This window comes from Kryptolebias marmoratus, linkage group LG18 (genome assembly GCF_001649575.2).
Source record: "Kryptolebias marmoratus isolate JLee-2015 linkage group LG18, ASM164957v2, whole genome shotgun sequence".
Taxonomy (NCBI): Eukaryota; Metazoa; Chordata; class Actinopteri; order Cyprinodontiformes; family Rivulidae; genus Kryptolebias; species Kryptolebias marmoratus.
This window is the reverse complement of record NC_051447.1, coordinates 18,875,658-18,891,686: the sequence shown is the minus strand read 5'-3', so window position 1 is coordinate 18,891,686 and position 16,029 is coordinate 18,875,658. Positions and strand designations below refer to the sequence as shown.

The following is a 16,029-nucleotide window of genomic DNA, read 5'->3' as shown; positions in this document are numbered from 1 at the left end:
AAACGGAGGTTCTTTGCAAAATAGTTATTTTTTCTTCTTATTTATCACTTCTATAAACTGAATGTATGCAAAGTGACAACACTAATACATTCGTCGTAGCCTACGTTATGAAATATTTACATGAATCATTGATACAATTATGATAGAGACAATAGACACTTTTCTATCGTCCCCACGATATGTATCGTTATATCGCCCAGCACTAGTTGGTACCACTGATGGAGATGAGTTCAGCAGGTTTGCTTATTTTCATCCTGCAGCCCTGCATGCTGACTAATCTCCCTTTGGTTTGACATTCTGTTGTTGCGTGATGTTTGTGTTGGGCAGTTTGATTAGAACTTGAGTCATTTTCTTATAGTCCTTTTTAAATCTGTTGCTGATTCATGGCCGACAAACCGTTGGATGTGTGTGAGAGCCGGCCGACAGATGGTGTCTCCTGAGGGCAACAGGTTGAGAAGAGAAGGTTGAAGGTCGGGTCCCCCGAGGTGTTTCCTGCGGCCTGCCTCGTCTGGACTCGCGTGATCCAGATGTTTGTTTGACGCCTTCAGTTAAGAGTTTGTTTAAACATGTGGAGCTCATTGTTTATTAATGCTGAATTCATGCTTTATTTACACACCGCTGAAGCGTTTTGCAGAGTGAATGAATATTGGATTAAAAGCTCAGATGCATTATTCATCAGCTGAGATATTCTGGGCTCCTCCGGCGGTCGTGTGCGCGCTCGCATCAGTGTTGTGTTTGTTCGCCCGTTGATCGCTGCGTCACCGCCCGGACTGACTTGGACTTGCCTTCCTGTGTGTTGCAGGCCGCTCGCTGCCCCGCCATGGAGAAGATGAAGAGGATAAAGAAGCGTCTGTCGTTAACGCTCCGCCCCAGCCTGACCATCGACGAGTCTCTGTCTGAGCTGGCTGAGCAGATGACCATCGAGGACGGCGGCACCAAGGACAACGGTAAAACGCCCCGAACCACCAGAGACATATTCTTCAGCCTAAACAACTACAGAAACTCAGATTTAAAATAATAAAAATCCTTCAGAGGCGACACTTTAACAGAATAATCTGATTTTGGTTGCTTTTAAAATAAACAAAAACATAAATATTACAACTTTGTGAACCTGTGAAACAGCCGGTGTGTACCGTCTTTCAAAACTACGGTTTCAAAATGGCCGCACAGGCCATGTCGGTTGATCTCTGGTCTCCAGAACCGATTATATCCACGCCCCCTCTGGGGTCAATGTTGATATTCTTTTTATTTTTTTTTAATTAGTTATAAGAGTCATGCTGAAGGATTTATAGTTTCCCTAAAAAGGTTGGATTTTGCTTTAATCATCAGGTTAACTGTCGGCACGATGTATTTCAACCAGTCTGTCAGTCTGAAGATTCTTGTTTTCACACCTGAGCTGTGTTGCTTTTTGCACCTTTCATAGAAACAGCTCTGGTTAGGATTAGTCAAACGTGTCAGGATGTACAGGAAACGGCTTCGGAACCGAACCGAGCGTTAAATCGGTTTCCTTGTCCTGACAGACAGCCCTCGTGGGTCTTCAGGTTAGGAAGCTGCGACGAGACGAGACGCGAGTCGGCTGCAGAGGGCTTCCTCCAAGTCGAGTTACATAACAGGAGCAGCCGCACACACACACACACACACACACTCACACACTCACACGGTCCCTGAATCCTTGTCTTCAGAGAACATTATGTTCACTTACATCACAGCTCGACTCAAACAAACCCGACCCGATCCAACAGAAACAACAACACCTTCACCTTGAAATGTGACGATCTGTGTTATGGAGGCTTGGCGGCGCGGCTCGGTGGCGCGGCTCGGCGGCGCCACGGCGCGGCGGAGAGCCCTGAGAATGTGACAAAAAGAGACTCGAACATCAGCTGAAGCTTCCCACTCACACAAACAGAAAGCTGCAGGAATTCACGCTCGGTGATGTAACCTTCTGCAGCCGCTCGGAATTAAAACACGCGCGTCCTTTTTCTGTTTTTTCTTTAAACAATGCCTTCTCAGCCTCAGAATAACAACACAGCTGCATGAAAAGCTTCAGCTGGTGATTGTGCACCAACTGGAGGCGCGCGGCGCAGCTCGAGGTCGGAGCTGTCGTGTTTTTGGAGCTAAACTTTAAGTGTTCTTAATTAAATGCTTGTGTTTGTCTAAAGGAGCAACATGGCCAACTCACGAGCAAGTTCATCCTAAAAAAACAAGAAAAATATAAATGATATAAGCTGACTTTAGAAACGTAATAACCTACAGGTTTGTCAGCGGCTGCAGCTGTTGGAGACTCAAAACTGTAAGAAAAAAGGAGAATTTATCAACAAAATGACCAGGGAGCCATATTGTTTTCTTTAAAACTCTACTCTTGGCCGTGCACATTATTTCCTACACACCTTGTAAGCTGCCCTCATGTTTACGGTAATTATTGTTTATCATAATATTCTCTAAATATTGTTCCTGCATTTATCAGAAGGCCTGATCTGACGCCACACAGGGAGAAACTAAATATTTATTTGTTTTTTTCATGGCGTGCACGTAAACTTTTGGTTTCAGCTGGATTTTAAGGGTGACGTCTCACAGAACGTTACCTTCCAGGTTTGAAATTGGCTAAAGCTTCATCACTTCTCACCTTTAGATGATCTGAGGCTGGATATCTGCTAAACCGGATAGTTTTTTATGCGATCTGGCCTTCCATCCACACATAACCTCCGTTTATTGGCTCTAAAAACGATCCTTTTTTTGTGTTAGCGTCTGGACGTTGGTAACCGGCGCGACAAGTCACGGTTCTTCTTGTTTGACCTTGCAGTAAAGGGAAAATGGCCGATTTTTACCTCGGTTCTTACGCTTCTCTGCCTGTTTGTTTGCAAAGGAGAAGGACGCCGCCGCCGGTTTTGGATCGGCGATCATAAAGGATGATTTAAACGCGCCCGCTATGGGTTTAAAATAACGCTCAGTGGTGAAACTCAGCGCTTTTATTCGGTTCTATAAAGACGTTGAGGTCGGTTACAGCCGAGGGGAAGGTCACTGCTGCACGTTACTTTAAATTATAAATCTGAAACAATTCGGGAAGACGCTTTAGATCGCGTTTTCCCGTTTAAACCGAGCCGGGAGTTTTGGAAACTCCTCCACTTCGTTGTGCAGATGAATGGCCGAAACGCGACAGAATGGTTCCAGTTTCACGTAAACGCAGAGTCGTGTAAACTGAGCCTAAAACTCGGCGATTCTGGACCTTTAATTAATTCACATTTTAACGGATTTTAAAATACGGCAACAAGGATGAAGTCAACACAAAAACTGCTGTTGGGTCTGTTTCCAGCAGCGTCTGTCTGTCTGTGGACAAAATGACTCCAAGTTAAGAACGAGGGTGATCACCATTGATTTCAAGGTGACAGGGTCAAAGATTATCCTCACAGCTGACCTGGTGCAGAGGAATGTAGGATTCGTCAAACTGCACAGCTGGACAAAGATGATCACTGTTGATTTCAAGGTTCATGGGGTCAAAGGTCAAAGATAACCCTTTAGTTAAACCTCATCTCTGCTCCTCCCTCGCCCTTTTTCCACCGGCTCTAAAGGTCCTGGCTCCACTCTACTCGGCTTGCTTTGCGCGCGTTTACATCTGGATTTTTTCGAGGCCGGTCCCTGCTTTTTTGGTCCCTGCTTCGGAGTCGGGCCAGCCGGGCCGGCCCTGCTTCATGGGCGGCGCAAGCTTAGCTCCTGTTCACTCATTGGTCGTGGGTGTGGCCAGATGCAAGCATAAAGAGCGAAGGCAACACGAGGAGGCGTTCCTCTGCTACCGACCAAACTGGCCGGTGGGAACGCGATGCATTCTTTATCGAGTAGAGTGGAGTAGAGTGGGAAGAGCCGGTGTAAAAGGGGCACATGTGACCCTTTAGTTCCCGGTTGTGTCCGTTGGTTTTTCTGTCTGTCTGTCAGCAAAGATCAGGTAAAAACTGATGAAATGTTGGATTGAATTCTGGTTCTGATCCGGCTCGGTGGAGGTTTGATCTCTCTGAGTTCTGAGTCGGACTGACGTTTCATCGGTTGCTTTGTGTTTCAGAGCCCTTCATGAGGAATGGCCGGCCCCCCACCTCCCACAGCATGCACTCCTTCCTGCACCAGTACACCGGCTCCTTCAAGAAGCCGCCGCTGCGTCGGCCGCACAGCGTCATCGGCGGGACCCTCGGCTCCTTCATGGCCATGCCGCGCAACGGCAGCCGCCTGGGTGAGGCTCGCGAACGCAACGCATCGAACGCCCGGACGGCAGGAAGCGAGCGGTCGGGGGGGGGGCAGATGGCAGGAAGCGCGTCACGATGCCTAGAGTTCCCCTCACCGTCGTTCCCGTGAGCCAGCTTGGATGAGGGGACTCAGTCAGACGTGACGCGGCTTCCTGTGCGAGCTGAATCACCGCAGCTCAGAGCAGCAGATTGCAGGGGGGCGGGTCAGGACAGCCCCGGGGTGACGATATGATTCACAGAATGTCCCCCGTGTTGAAATTCACCAGCTTCTGTGGCGCTAAATGTTCAGTGATTCAAGGAATCTAAAGGATTGAGGTCAGGAAGGCAAATTTTCATGAAACTCTCAGAAAGTCGGGGAACACTGAGCCTCCCGCTGGACCCTGTCCCAGATAGGAGGACTTGGATCTAAAAACAGGACCGTTAAGTAGGACATTGACGAACCGCTTCATGCTGCCGCGGTCTGTGTGCTTATTATCAAAGACGCTAATTACCGGGGAAAAGGAGAGGGACGGAAACGAACGAGGAAGGAAGGAATAAGAGAAGAACGTGTGCAGGGGTGCAGAATGAAGAAATACGAAACGAGTAAGATTCTGAGGATTGACAGCTCAAATGTTGCTCAAAGGGTGATGAAATTTTCAGATAATAGAGAGGTGTGTGAAAGCAGACGGAGGTTTTAAAGAGAAGTAGGACAGGTTGGATCGTTTGATGGGTTCTGAGGCGGTGCAGGTTGGGAAGTAAAATAAGCTGCTGAATCAAAACAAAACTCCAGAAAAGAAGGAGATCAAACAGGAAGTGAAGGAGCTCGGTGGCTAAAGGAGCCATCAGCCTGACTTTTATCGGGAACGTGGTTAAATTTAAAATCGTTCCCAGAATAGATTAAAGTGACGACAGGATGAGATCGGGTTGGAAAAAGAACCGAAATCCAGTGAGTTGCACACAAATGCTGCTTGATTTCCTTTAAATGTCACACAGGAGCAGCGAGTTTTCATTTCTTCGCTCAACAGAAGGGATTTAAACAACGAGAGAAACAGCGTTTTCTGTAAACTGCAGCTGTTTCGGCTAAGAGAAGCAGAACGTTAGCTGAAAGTGAAAGGAGCAAACGGGTAGCTAAAAGTAGCAAAGGACTAGCTAAAAATAAAAAATATCAAAAGGCCAGCTAAAACCAAAAGTTGCAAAAAGGAAGGCAAAAGGAGCTAAATATGAGCTAAAAGCTAAAGTGGCAAAAGGCCAACTGAACCCTGAAGTGGCATAAAGGTAGCTAAAAGTAACAAAAGGGTAGCTAAAAGCTAAAGTAGCAAAAAGTAGACAAAAGGAGCTAAATACTAGCTAAAAGCTAAAGTGGCAAAAGGACAACTGAACACTAAAGTGGCATAAAAGTAGCTAAAAGTAACAAAATAGTAGCTAAAAGTGAAAGCTGGCAAAAAACTAAATGTAACAAAATGCTGGCTAAAAGCTAAAAGGAGCAAAAGGAAGTTAAAAATAGCCAAATGTAGCAAGAGGCTGGCTAAAAGTAGCAAAGAACTAGCTAAAAATAAAAAAAAATCATAAGACCAGCTAAATAGAAAAGTTCCAAAAACATAGACAAAAAGAGCAAAATACTAGCTAAAAGCTAAAGTGGCAAAAAGATACGCAAATGAGCTAAATACTAGCTAAAAGCTAAAGTGTCAAAAGGACAACTGAACAGTAAAGTGGCATAAAGGTAGCTAAAAGTAACAAATAGGTAGCTAAAAGCTAAAGTGGCAAAAAAGGTAGACAACAGGAGCTAAATACTAGCTAAAGTGGCAAAAAGGTAGGCGAAAGGAGCTAAATACTAGCTAAAAGCTGAAGTGTCAAAAGGACAACTGAACACTAAAGTGGCATAAAAGTAGGTAAAAGTATCAAAAGGGTAGCTAAAAGCTAAAGTAACTCAAGAAGACAATAACAGAGGAAGCAGAAGAATGTTTTTATAATAACTGCAGAAGATTGCACTTCATGCATTTCAATGGGGAAAAAAATGTGAATATCATTAAATATTTTGAAAAGCACAAAAGTCACAGCAGCCGAAGGTTTTGATAAATGAAGTTAGCAGAAGTGGTTCAATGGCAAAAACTGTGATAGCTAAAAGCTGGAATTAGCTTCTTTTTTTTGAAGAAGACGGGGCTCCTGTCAGACCCTGGAGGCCAAAGATTCGACCATTTCCTCCCCGGCAGTAAAACTATCACCGCTGCCATGGCACAGCTGGAGCAGAAAGTGGCCGTGTACAAACCACACACCCACCCTCACACACACACACACACACACTCAGTTAATGAGTAGCCATGGCTCAGGAGCCCTCTATCATCAGTGTGTCAGCGCCTCCAACCATAAAGTCTGTCATCAAATGTGACGATGGAGGAGAGACGAGGGGAAATTTAGAAATGCTGATTCTTCTTTTAGACCCGAATGTTCCCATTCTGGTCCAACATTTCTCTACAGAAGATCCTTTTTTTAAAAAAAAAATGGTGTAAATTACATGTGCCTGTTCAGTTGAGGGGTAATTATCAGGGCTGGTTTAAAATAGCACACCAACCAAGTGAGTAAAAATGCAAACGGGAGAAGATTGGAACAGTTTCAGATCGTTTTGATTATAAAACCACAGAAAGGAAAGAAGGTGGACTTTCTTTTCCCTGTCATTGTAGACCTCAGACGCTCTCCCTGCCTCGTCATTGCGCAGTTCATTCATGGTTTTCTCTCTGCAGACATCGTTCACGAGAACCTGAAGATGGGGTCCGACGGGGAGAGCGACCAGGCGTCGGGCACGTCTTCGGACGAGGTTCAGTCCCCGACCGGGGTCTGTCTGAGGAACAGAGTCCACCGGAGGATCTCCATGGAGGTGAGACCCCGACTCGAGCTTCGGCCGGCGCCTCGCGGAGCTGCGACAGCTGGAGGGTAGTTAGAAGAAAATGAAAGTTTTTCACTGCAGTCTCACTGAATGTTGAGTGTTTGTGACCAGGAAGCCGTGTGGCTAATGCCTCTTTTACACGGGCTCTAATTCAGAAGTCCGGCTCTACTTCGCTCTACTCGGCTCGGCTCGATAAAGAACGCATCGCGTTCACACCGGCCAGTTTGGTCAGTAGCAGAGGGACGCCTCCTCGTGTTGCGGGGGGCGAGGCCGCTGCCCGGGGGGGGGTGCTACCGAAACTTGGTGCAAGTTGTGTAAACAACAGAAGCGCTATGGACAACGTTGGCCCTGTGTTGTTGCTGTTTTTTAAACTTATGGGGATTCTCCTGAGACTTCAGGAAGAGAGGCGCAGTAGAAGAAATGCTCTGGATGCCGCCATTGTTGCGTGGAGTAGGACAGCTGTTATCAGCCGGAGATTTCAGGCTTTACAGGCCTTCAGCTGGGGGACAGACGGCAGAAACGTTGCAGGGTAAGCTAACGCTGTTGTTTATATTCCTACCTTCGCTCTTTATGCTTGCATCTGGTCACACCCACGACCAATGAGTGAACAGGAGCTAAACTGGCGCCGCCCACGAAGCAGGGCTGACCCGGCTGGCCCTACTCCGAAGCAGGGACCAAAGAAGCAGGGCTGGCCTTGAAAAAATGCCGGTGGAAACGTGCGCAAAGCAAGCGGAGTAGAGTGGAGCCGGGATCTTTAGAGCCGGTGGAAAAGGGGCATTTGTTCTGAGAGACCAGTTTTTGAAAATCACAGCTGTATTCTTGGCCGTGCACATTATTTCACTGCTTTTTACACATCCCAGCAGCGTTTGAATCTGCTTGCTTTGTGCTTTCTCTGCAAGCAGCATCTGCTTCAGTAAACCTGCACCGTTAGCCTGTGGCTCCAGCTCCACCGGTTGCAGGAGTTGGAGAAAATAAATGAAATGTAGGCTAATGTAGGCGTCCCCGGACATCTGAGGGCAACACAGACGTGTTTGTTTTATCGACAGCAGAAACATAAAAGAGGAACGTCAAGATCTAAAAACCGCGCTGATAATAAACAATAATTATTAAAACCCAGTTCCAGATCTGCGTGTCCTCGTCTTAAAGGTGTGGTCAGGTAGAGTCATTCAGAAACGTCCGGACAGCTGCCAAGGTGGGTAACAAAATAATGTGCACGGCCAAGAATACACAAAATAGGCCGTGATTTTAAAAAAACTGTCTGCTCAAAGGGTGGACACACAACTCGATGGTCCCTTGGTTGCAAACACTCAAAATAAAGTTTGACTGCATGAAAAATTCACAGTTTCGAGTCGCCGACAGTCGCAGCTCAGTGAGATTCTACCTTAAGGAGGGACAGGAAGAAGAAGCTCTGTGAGGTCTGTTTTTTTACAAACACGTCGATGCACATTTTATTTTGAAAGTGCAAACAATACATACAGTGTCAAGTTACAGAAACATACGATTCCTTACATTATCAAATAAATAAACCAGGGACTATTCAGAAAAAATACAGCTGCGGCTCTCCAGAATTACAGACGGGTTTGCGACGCTGGTGATAAATCTGTTTTGCGGGTTTTTTGATTTTCTCAAAGCTCATGCTGCGACTCAGATGTCCAATCCTGGTCCTGGAGGACCTCCGTCCTGCAGGTTTTAGATGTTTCTCTGCTCCTCAGCTGCTCTTCAGGTCCTCCAGAAGCCTCAGAGCAGAGAAACGCCAGGACCAGGACCGGGACCAGGACCAGGACTGGACACCGCTGGCTTTAAACTGCACGTCTCCACCCTCGCCTCTTCCTCCTCCTCGGAGCCCTGAGGAGGCTGGTGAAGATGGTGTCCCTCCTGAAAAAGGCTCGCCATCAGTTTCTCCCTCATCCTTAATTTGATACAAACATAGAGCTGAGAAGAAATCAGCTCTGTTTCAGAAGATTGCTATTCGGCCAGATATTTTCTAAAATTCCCAGAACCACGAAACACCCTGACATTGATCTCTGGCCTTCAGGTTTTACCGCACTCTGCCTTTTTTTTTTACCGTTTCAGCAACAAACAGTGACGCTCCGGGCTTCGGTAACTTCCTCAGTCTGCAGTCACCCCGAGCGGTGTGGGCGGTGAAGCCGTTCTCTGTGAATGAAACGATGCTCGGTGTTGTGTAAGTTTGAAGCCCTCCTGCCCCCTGCTGGTGGAGCAGCAGACATAAACAACAACCCGAGCGCCTTCGAATGGTGTCGCAGCCCTCACACACGACCTACTTTTCACTCCTGATGAGTGTTGGGCTCATGTCTGAACAGAGAACAGGAGCTGAAGGATGCAACACTAATATAACCTTTTTTTAATATTAGCACAAACGTCTCTCTCAGGTTGCTTTCTGCAAATCTCACAGCTCTTTATTCTACATAAACTAAATCAACAGTGTTTCGGTTTATCCAGTAGAAGTTTGTGATCCAAGCAGCCTCAGCCTCAGAGAGGAGGGGAGGAAGTCGGAGCCGCCGCTCCTCCTCATCGGAAGGAGTCAGCTGAGGTGGTTAACCCTGAGGCTGAACCCCGTGACCTGGGAACACGACCGTTTATCTGGAACAAAATCAACAGACGACGGATTTAAAGAACGTCCGATCTTTCCTCCTGAGTTCTGATTATCAGACGTAGTTTGAAACCTTTTTTTAGGCGTCTTTGATCTACTTATAGTCTCCAATAAAACAGCTGTGCTGAGATCTTCAGGATCTTTTCTTAGATTTCTCACTTGTCACAGTAACGGCGACGTGTCTGAGCGAACAAAGAGCCGCAGTCACGAGAGACTCGGGATGGTTTTTGAGAAGAAGCAGAGAGCAGCCATGTTTCCCTTCGTTACGTAAGTTCGCCGCTCGCAGCCGTGGTTGTTGTTTCGCTTTGATCCTCATCAGACGAGATGAGATGTGCTGATCAAACTGACCGGCCCGATCCCTGTCGCCTCGCTCCGGGCGTGGGAGGAGACGAGGCCGAGTTATTTTAGACGCTGCGATGGCAGCAGATTGCAGAGCAGCGCCGGTGGCTCGCCGCCAACGCTTCATATTGAGGTTTTCAGAAGTTTAAATTGTCGTGTTTGTTTCCAGGACCTCAACAAGCGCCTGTCCCTGCCTGCTGACATCCGGATTCCCGACGGTTACCTGGAGAAGCTGCAGCTCAGCAGCCCGCCGTTCGACCAGCCGCTCAGCCGGCGCTCCCGCCGCGCCTCGCTGGTCAGTTCCCGCGCGCCTCTGCCTCCGGTTTTCCCTGCTGTCGTTGTTGTTGTTGTTTTTGTTTTTATTGCTGCGCGGCACTTCGCCGAGCCTTATTACCAAGACTCCCTCCGAGCTGGTTTCCATGGCAACTGGGCCGAGGATGGATTCATCTCGCCTCCCACTTTACGCCCGTCAGATTAGATCATAAAACTCTGCCGGGGCAAGACGCACAGCAGAAACAAGTGTGAATTTCAAGTAATATTTTACTTTTGACCTCCTGTATTAACACAACAGACCTAAAATCACACAAAAAAAATTCTTATTTTTTTACTATAAAAACCACAAAAACATACTTAATGAAATGTTTTTACAACTCAGAATGCAAATATAATCAGTAATATTCATAAACATGTGAACAAATTGAGCAAACAACAAAGGTATATAGACTTTCTCCATTAAAATGTTGACAATTTCTTAGACGTTTTTTAGACCAAACAATCAGGAGTTCTAATAAATTACCATAAATCCTTTTTGCCACAAATATAAACAGTTTCTGTCCAAAACAATGCAGAGGGGCTACATCACATTCTTAGTTTTGGTCATTTTCTATGTCCTGTTCATGCAGGATCATTCAGGTAAATGTTATAAAATATATCCTGATGCTCAAAATCTGGATCTGAATCTGTCTGTTGTTATTATTTTGGCTGGAAGGGAAACAGACAAAATGTGATTCTGATTCCAGTAATCCTCTAAAATAAAATAATGGATCACCTGGTTCATCAACAAAGTCCTCACTGTCTGTCAAAGACTCTTTTTATTATTATTATTAATATTTTTATCTCCATCTCTGCCTCTGAGCTTCTCCTTCCATCATCTCTGGGTCTGAACCTCCAACAGAAGCTGGAGCTCCACGTTAAAAAATCGCCTCATTTTTTTGGCTCAAACACAATAAAACTGAATAAATTTAACACTAAACACACCACACTACACCCTAACTATAAAATCCAAACACGCTAAATGTCACAAAACTCATAACTCATTTCCGCGCCGCCAAACTTCCTTTAATTTTTGCGCCTTTTTCTTCTTTTTTCTATAGATTTTTGGTCGTTTGACAGAAAATGTTGAGCCTCCGTCAGATTGGAGAGGAGGGGGTGTTTTTTCCATTCGGCTTGGTTGGGGGTTAGATCGGACGGAGGATGGGGGAGTTTTCTCCCGGTTTTGGCGCTTCTCGCTCTAATGCGCTGAAAATATGACGCCGATTTTCAAAATAAAAATATGTGTTGTGAATAATTTCTCATAACTCTGGTTTTCCTTGGCCTATCGAGATGATTTAAAAACTGGTGTAAAGCTTGAAGTCTGGACTTTCGACACGAATTAAAACAAAGTCTCTGAGAGGGCGGATCTTTCCCGCTAGAGCGTTTTAAATCGGTCATGTGACCTGGACGCGCCGGCGCGTCCGTCGACTCTGAAGAGTTAAAGCGTTCAATCTGTCGCCTCCTTCCAAACACCTTTCATCTTTTAGATTAAATTATCTCCTCAAATTATCAGCCTAGCATTCCTTTAAGGTGGCCTTTTTTGATGTTTTTATGTTGCGAAATGACGGAGTTATGTCCTCGTTGGTCAGGTAAATGTGAGGCTATGTGCTGGGAATAACTCTCAGCTACTACCTCACCGGATCTGTAAAGCTGCTGGCGTAAAAACCATCTGCAGACGTTGTTTCCTGAAATCCTCGCAGCTGTTTGAGATATTTTGCTAACAGACAAACACGAAAGCACACACATGCGAAACCTTTATCGCCCTGGGTGTTTTAAAATAAATAAATTATTATTACATTTATTATTTATTTTATTTAATTTCCATCGAACTATTCAAGTGAAATCTAAAGCATTCGCCCACTTTTTTCTTGCCGTACAAATTGGAGTTTAAAAAAACAAATGTTGCTCGAATCCTGGATGAAAAGCGTCCCCGCAGCATGATGCTGCCACCACCGTGCTTCGCTGTAGGGACGGCGTTCATAGCCTCAACGACCGAAACATTCTGTTTTAGCCTCATCTGACCGCAGCGCCGTGTTTCCACGTGTTTGAGGCGTCTCCGCCTCGACTTTTGACCTTATTGTCCTCTTTGATCTGTCTTCTGTCCACCCTCTGAGCAGCTTCTAGTGTTTCTAGCTCTATTTCTGGTCCTTTCATGCGTGCAAAAGTACAGAAACCAGTTATCTACCAGTTAAACCCGGTCTGATTGGTGAAGCTTTAGGTGTTTCTAATTCTTTGTCTCCTCCTCAGTCTGAGATCGGCTTCGGGAAGTTGGAGACGTACATCAAGCTGGACAAGCTGGGAGAGGTGAGGAAGCTTTAAAATGCTGCCCGTCGTAACGTCGCGGCTTTGATCTCACCTGAGTGAAATCCGTGTTGCGTTCAGGGAACGTACGCCACGGTGTTTAAGGGACGCAGCAAGCTGACGGACAACCTGGTGGCGCTGAAGGAGATCCGACTGGAGCACGAGGAAGGAGCCCCGTGCACCGCCATCCGAGAAGGTTCGGGAGCTTCATTTCTCTGAAACGGTTTATGTCAAACGTTAAACGCCGCGTCACACCTGTCCGTTCGTCTTCGCTGCAGTGTCTCTGCTGAAGGACCTGAAACACGCCAACATCGTGACGTTACACGACATCGTCCACACCGACAAGAGCCTCACGCTCGTCTTCGAGTACCTGGTAAGCTTCGACCACGTTATCGATTTTGGCTCAATATCTGTAAAAATAACAGATTCTGTTTCCGAAAACCAGTTGGCTGTGGTGGCCATCTTGAATGAGAGTAACTCCAGCTGTGTCAGGAGATAAAACTCTTGCTCAGTGTTAGATTAAATGTGCGCTTTAATCGAACTCGGTCTGGGTTCGAATGTGACCGTAGACCGCTCCAAAAGCAGGAAGTCTGTTTTCTGTTTTTAAAGTTTGACTCCTCTATGGATGGAAACCCTTTTTTATGCCCACCTGTAACCAAATAACCTGCTGATATCAGACGTTTCTTATATTTTCTACAAACCTTCTGTCTCAGATTTAGATTTTATTTTTAAGAGGCTGTAATTCCCTCTGATTGTCAGCTGTTATTAAACAGGAGGGTAATTAGAAACTGATCAAACATTCCTCCTTGTTTGTCGTGGCAGAGGAGTGATGTGAAGGTGAATTATGTTGTTTTTTTCCAGGATAAAGACCTGAAGCAGTACATGGACGACTGTGGGAACATAATGAGCATGCACAACGTGAAGGTGAGGCGTTTCTGCGTTTCATTGCCGTCTCCTGCTCCCAGTTCCTGTATTTACCATTTAAACGTGTGTTTTCAGATCTTCCTGTTCCAGATTTTGCGAGGGCTGTCGTATTGTCACAAAAGGAAAGTTCTCCACAGGGACCTGAAGCCCCAGAACCTCCTCATCAACGAGAGAGGGGAGCTCAAGCTGGCTGATTTCGGTAAGATGGGCTGTTTCTGTCGGACTTCAGCGTGTTTGGAGTAAACGAATTAAACCTCGCTGCGTTTGTTCTCACGCTTGTCTGCGCAGGTCTGGCGAGGGCCAAGTCTGTCCCAACTAAAACCTATTCCAACGAGGTGGTGACTCTTTGGTACCGGCCTCCGGACGTTCTGCTGGGATCCTCGGAGTACTCCACACAGATTGACATGTGGTACGAAGCCGAGAGGAACCACTGCTGCTCCTCTTTGAACAGGAGGACACAATAAAAATGGTCTTTATCAGGTTCTAAAATGACTCAAATCTGACCTCACGTTCACAAAAACAGAACAGATTCCACCGTGACATCATTTATTCAACAGAAACTGGTCCCAGCAGCAGAACTCTCAGTGGGTTCCTGGTTGTGGAGGAGCTGTGGCCCACTCTTCTTTCCAGCGTTGCTTCAGGTCATTGGTTCCTGTTTGTCTCTCTCATGGTTGTGGAGGAGCTGTGGCCCACTCTTCTTTCCAGCGTTGCTTCAGCTCTCTGAGGTTCTGGTTCTGGACCGTTCTGCTGTGTTTGGGATCATTGTCCTGTTTGTCACATCTGACTCTAGAATCAGCCCAAACCATCAGCGCTCCACCACCGTGCTGACAGCTGCAGTGCATTCTGGGTAAACATCTGTCCTCTGGTCTGGTTCTGGTTCTGGTCCAGAAGTCTTCTGGTTCCTTCAAGTCGAGCTGCCATGTTGTTTTTAGAGAGAATAGGCCTTAACCTTTGACCTTTAACCTGCTGACTGAGGCCTGTGGGGGATCTAATTTCTCTGAGCACTGCACGGTCTGACCTTTGGGGTGAATCTGCTGTGAAGATCAGCAGCTGTCCTAAATGTCTCCTCTTGTGAATAATCTTCCTCTCTGTAGAACGATGGATTCCAGATAGTTAGGAAATGACCTTTGACCTTTGACCTGCGAGCTGAGGCCTGTAGAGTCTGAGCACTGCACGGTCTGACCTTCAGGGTGAATATCAGCAACTGTCTTCAATGTTTCCTCTCTGTAGAACGATGGACTCCAGATAGTTTGGAAATGACCTTTGACCCCTCCCAGCAGCTGCTTCTCTGAGGTCATTGCTGATGTCTTTCCGCCCTGGCATTGTGTTAACGCTGCTGTTTTTCTCGAGGCGGTCCCTCTGATGCTTGAACCTTTTATTTCTGTTTAACGCCGTATTTACCGACATGATGGAACCGGTTTTGTTCGCTTCAGGTTAGGTTTGAATAATCTTGGAACCTTTTTATTAAATTCTGACTCGTGAAACTTTAAAGTTTCTTTCCCCATGATTGTAAAATGTCAACATATTAATGTGTTCGTTCAGACGCTCACCTGCGGTGTGTTTGTGTCTGCAGGGGTGTGGGATGTATATTCTACGAGATGGCTGCAGGTCGGCCGTTGTTCCCGGGCTCCACGGTCGAAGATGAGCTCCACCTTATTTTCAGGTTACTGGGTGAGTGTCGCCGCAGACGCCTCAGCCGAAACCCCCCGCTGCTCGCGGCGCGTCTGACTCGCCTGTGATTGTGTAACTCCAGGCACGCCCACGGAGGAGAGCTGGCCGGGAATCTCCGCCATCGAAGAGTTTAAATCCTACAACTTCCCCAAATACAAGCTGCAGCCGCTGATCAACCACGCCCCGAGGTACCGCTGCTTTTTACGGCGAGTGTTTGCTCGCTGCAGGCAGGAAATCCTGCAGAACATTAGAGACGGCTGTCCACTTCCTTCCTCCCAGGAGCCCCCACCCCCTTCGACCTTTGCTGCAGGCAGGCGATAAACTGTCGCTCTTCTTGTCTTTAGGCTGGATGGCGAAGGCATCGAGCTGCTGCTGTCCTTCCTCAGAGTGAGTCTCTGCTTCCAAAACACACTTTACCCAAAAAAGGATTATTTGGAGAATTATCTCAGCTTTTTACTGACAAATAAGAGACATTCCTCAGGCTCGTCTCCAGGATTTTGCGATGTTGCGATCGCAACTATTAACGCAAAATCAAGCAAACCCCGCAAAATCACAACTTTTTGCAACTTTGCCCAAAACGCTGCAACTTTAACCCAATATTTATTGTTTCTAAAGTGATTTGCCACCGTTTCTGCGGTCTAGTCTCTTCTTTGTGGGTTTGTGTAGCGTGGAATACAAAATAACCCCAAATAACTCAGGAAGAAGACACGTGACGTCACTTCCTGTTAACATCAGAATGCCGGGAGCGTGCAGGAGCAGCGACCGAAGCCAAAATGTGCGCT

General features: G+C 46.5%; 1 protein-coding gene and 2 long non-coding RNA genes across 3 annotated transcripts in view; 1 reads left to right on the top strand and 2 right to left on the bottom strand.

The window, feature by feature from the left end:
* Positions 1-16,029, top strand: part of cdk17 (cyclin-dependent kinase 17) — a 39,848-nt gene that overhangs the window by 17,479 nt on the left and 6,340 nt on the right. Inside the window, exons 2-14 of the mRNA XM_017438573.3 lie at positions 803-947; positions 4,052-4,216; positions 6,947-7,080; positions 10,209-10,334; positions 12,599-12,655; positions 12,734-12,848; positions 12,931-13,025; positions 13,514-13,576; positions 13,652-13,775; positions 13,865-13,985; positions 15,150-15,247; positions 15,330-15,435; positions 15,592-15,634. Coding sequence (XP_017294062.1) covers positions 821-947; positions 4,052-4,216; positions 6,947-7,080; positions 10,209-10,334; positions 12,599-12,655; positions 12,734-12,848; positions 12,931-13,025; positions 13,514-13,576; positions 13,652-13,775; positions 13,865-13,985; positions 15,150-15,247; positions 15,330-15,435; positions 15,592-15,634 — 1,374 coding nt within the window. The 5' untranslated portion in view covers positions 803-820. The remainder of the gene's footprint in view (positions 1-802; positions 948-4,051; positions 4,217-6,946; positions 7,081-10,208; positions 10,335-12,598; positions 12,656-12,733; positions 12,849-12,930; positions 13,026-13,513; positions 13,577-13,651; positions 13,776-13,864; positions 13,986-15,149; positions 15,248-15,329; positions 15,436-15,591; positions 15,635-16,029) is intronic.
* LOC119617937 lies at positions 800-1,893 on the bottom strand. Its single transcript, XR_005234414.1, has 2 exons — positions 1,761-1,893; positions 800-993 (listed from the first exon to the last, which is right to left on the bottom strand). It is a non-coding gene; the product is annotated as an uncharacterized LOC119617937 (long non-coding RNA).
* Positions 9,463-15,335, bottom strand: LOC119617936. Its single transcript, XR_005234413.1, has 2 exons — positions 15,127-15,335; positions 9,463-10,528 (listed from the first exon to the last, which is right to left on the bottom strand). It is a non-coding gene; the product is annotated as an uncharacterized LOC119617936 (long non-coding RNA).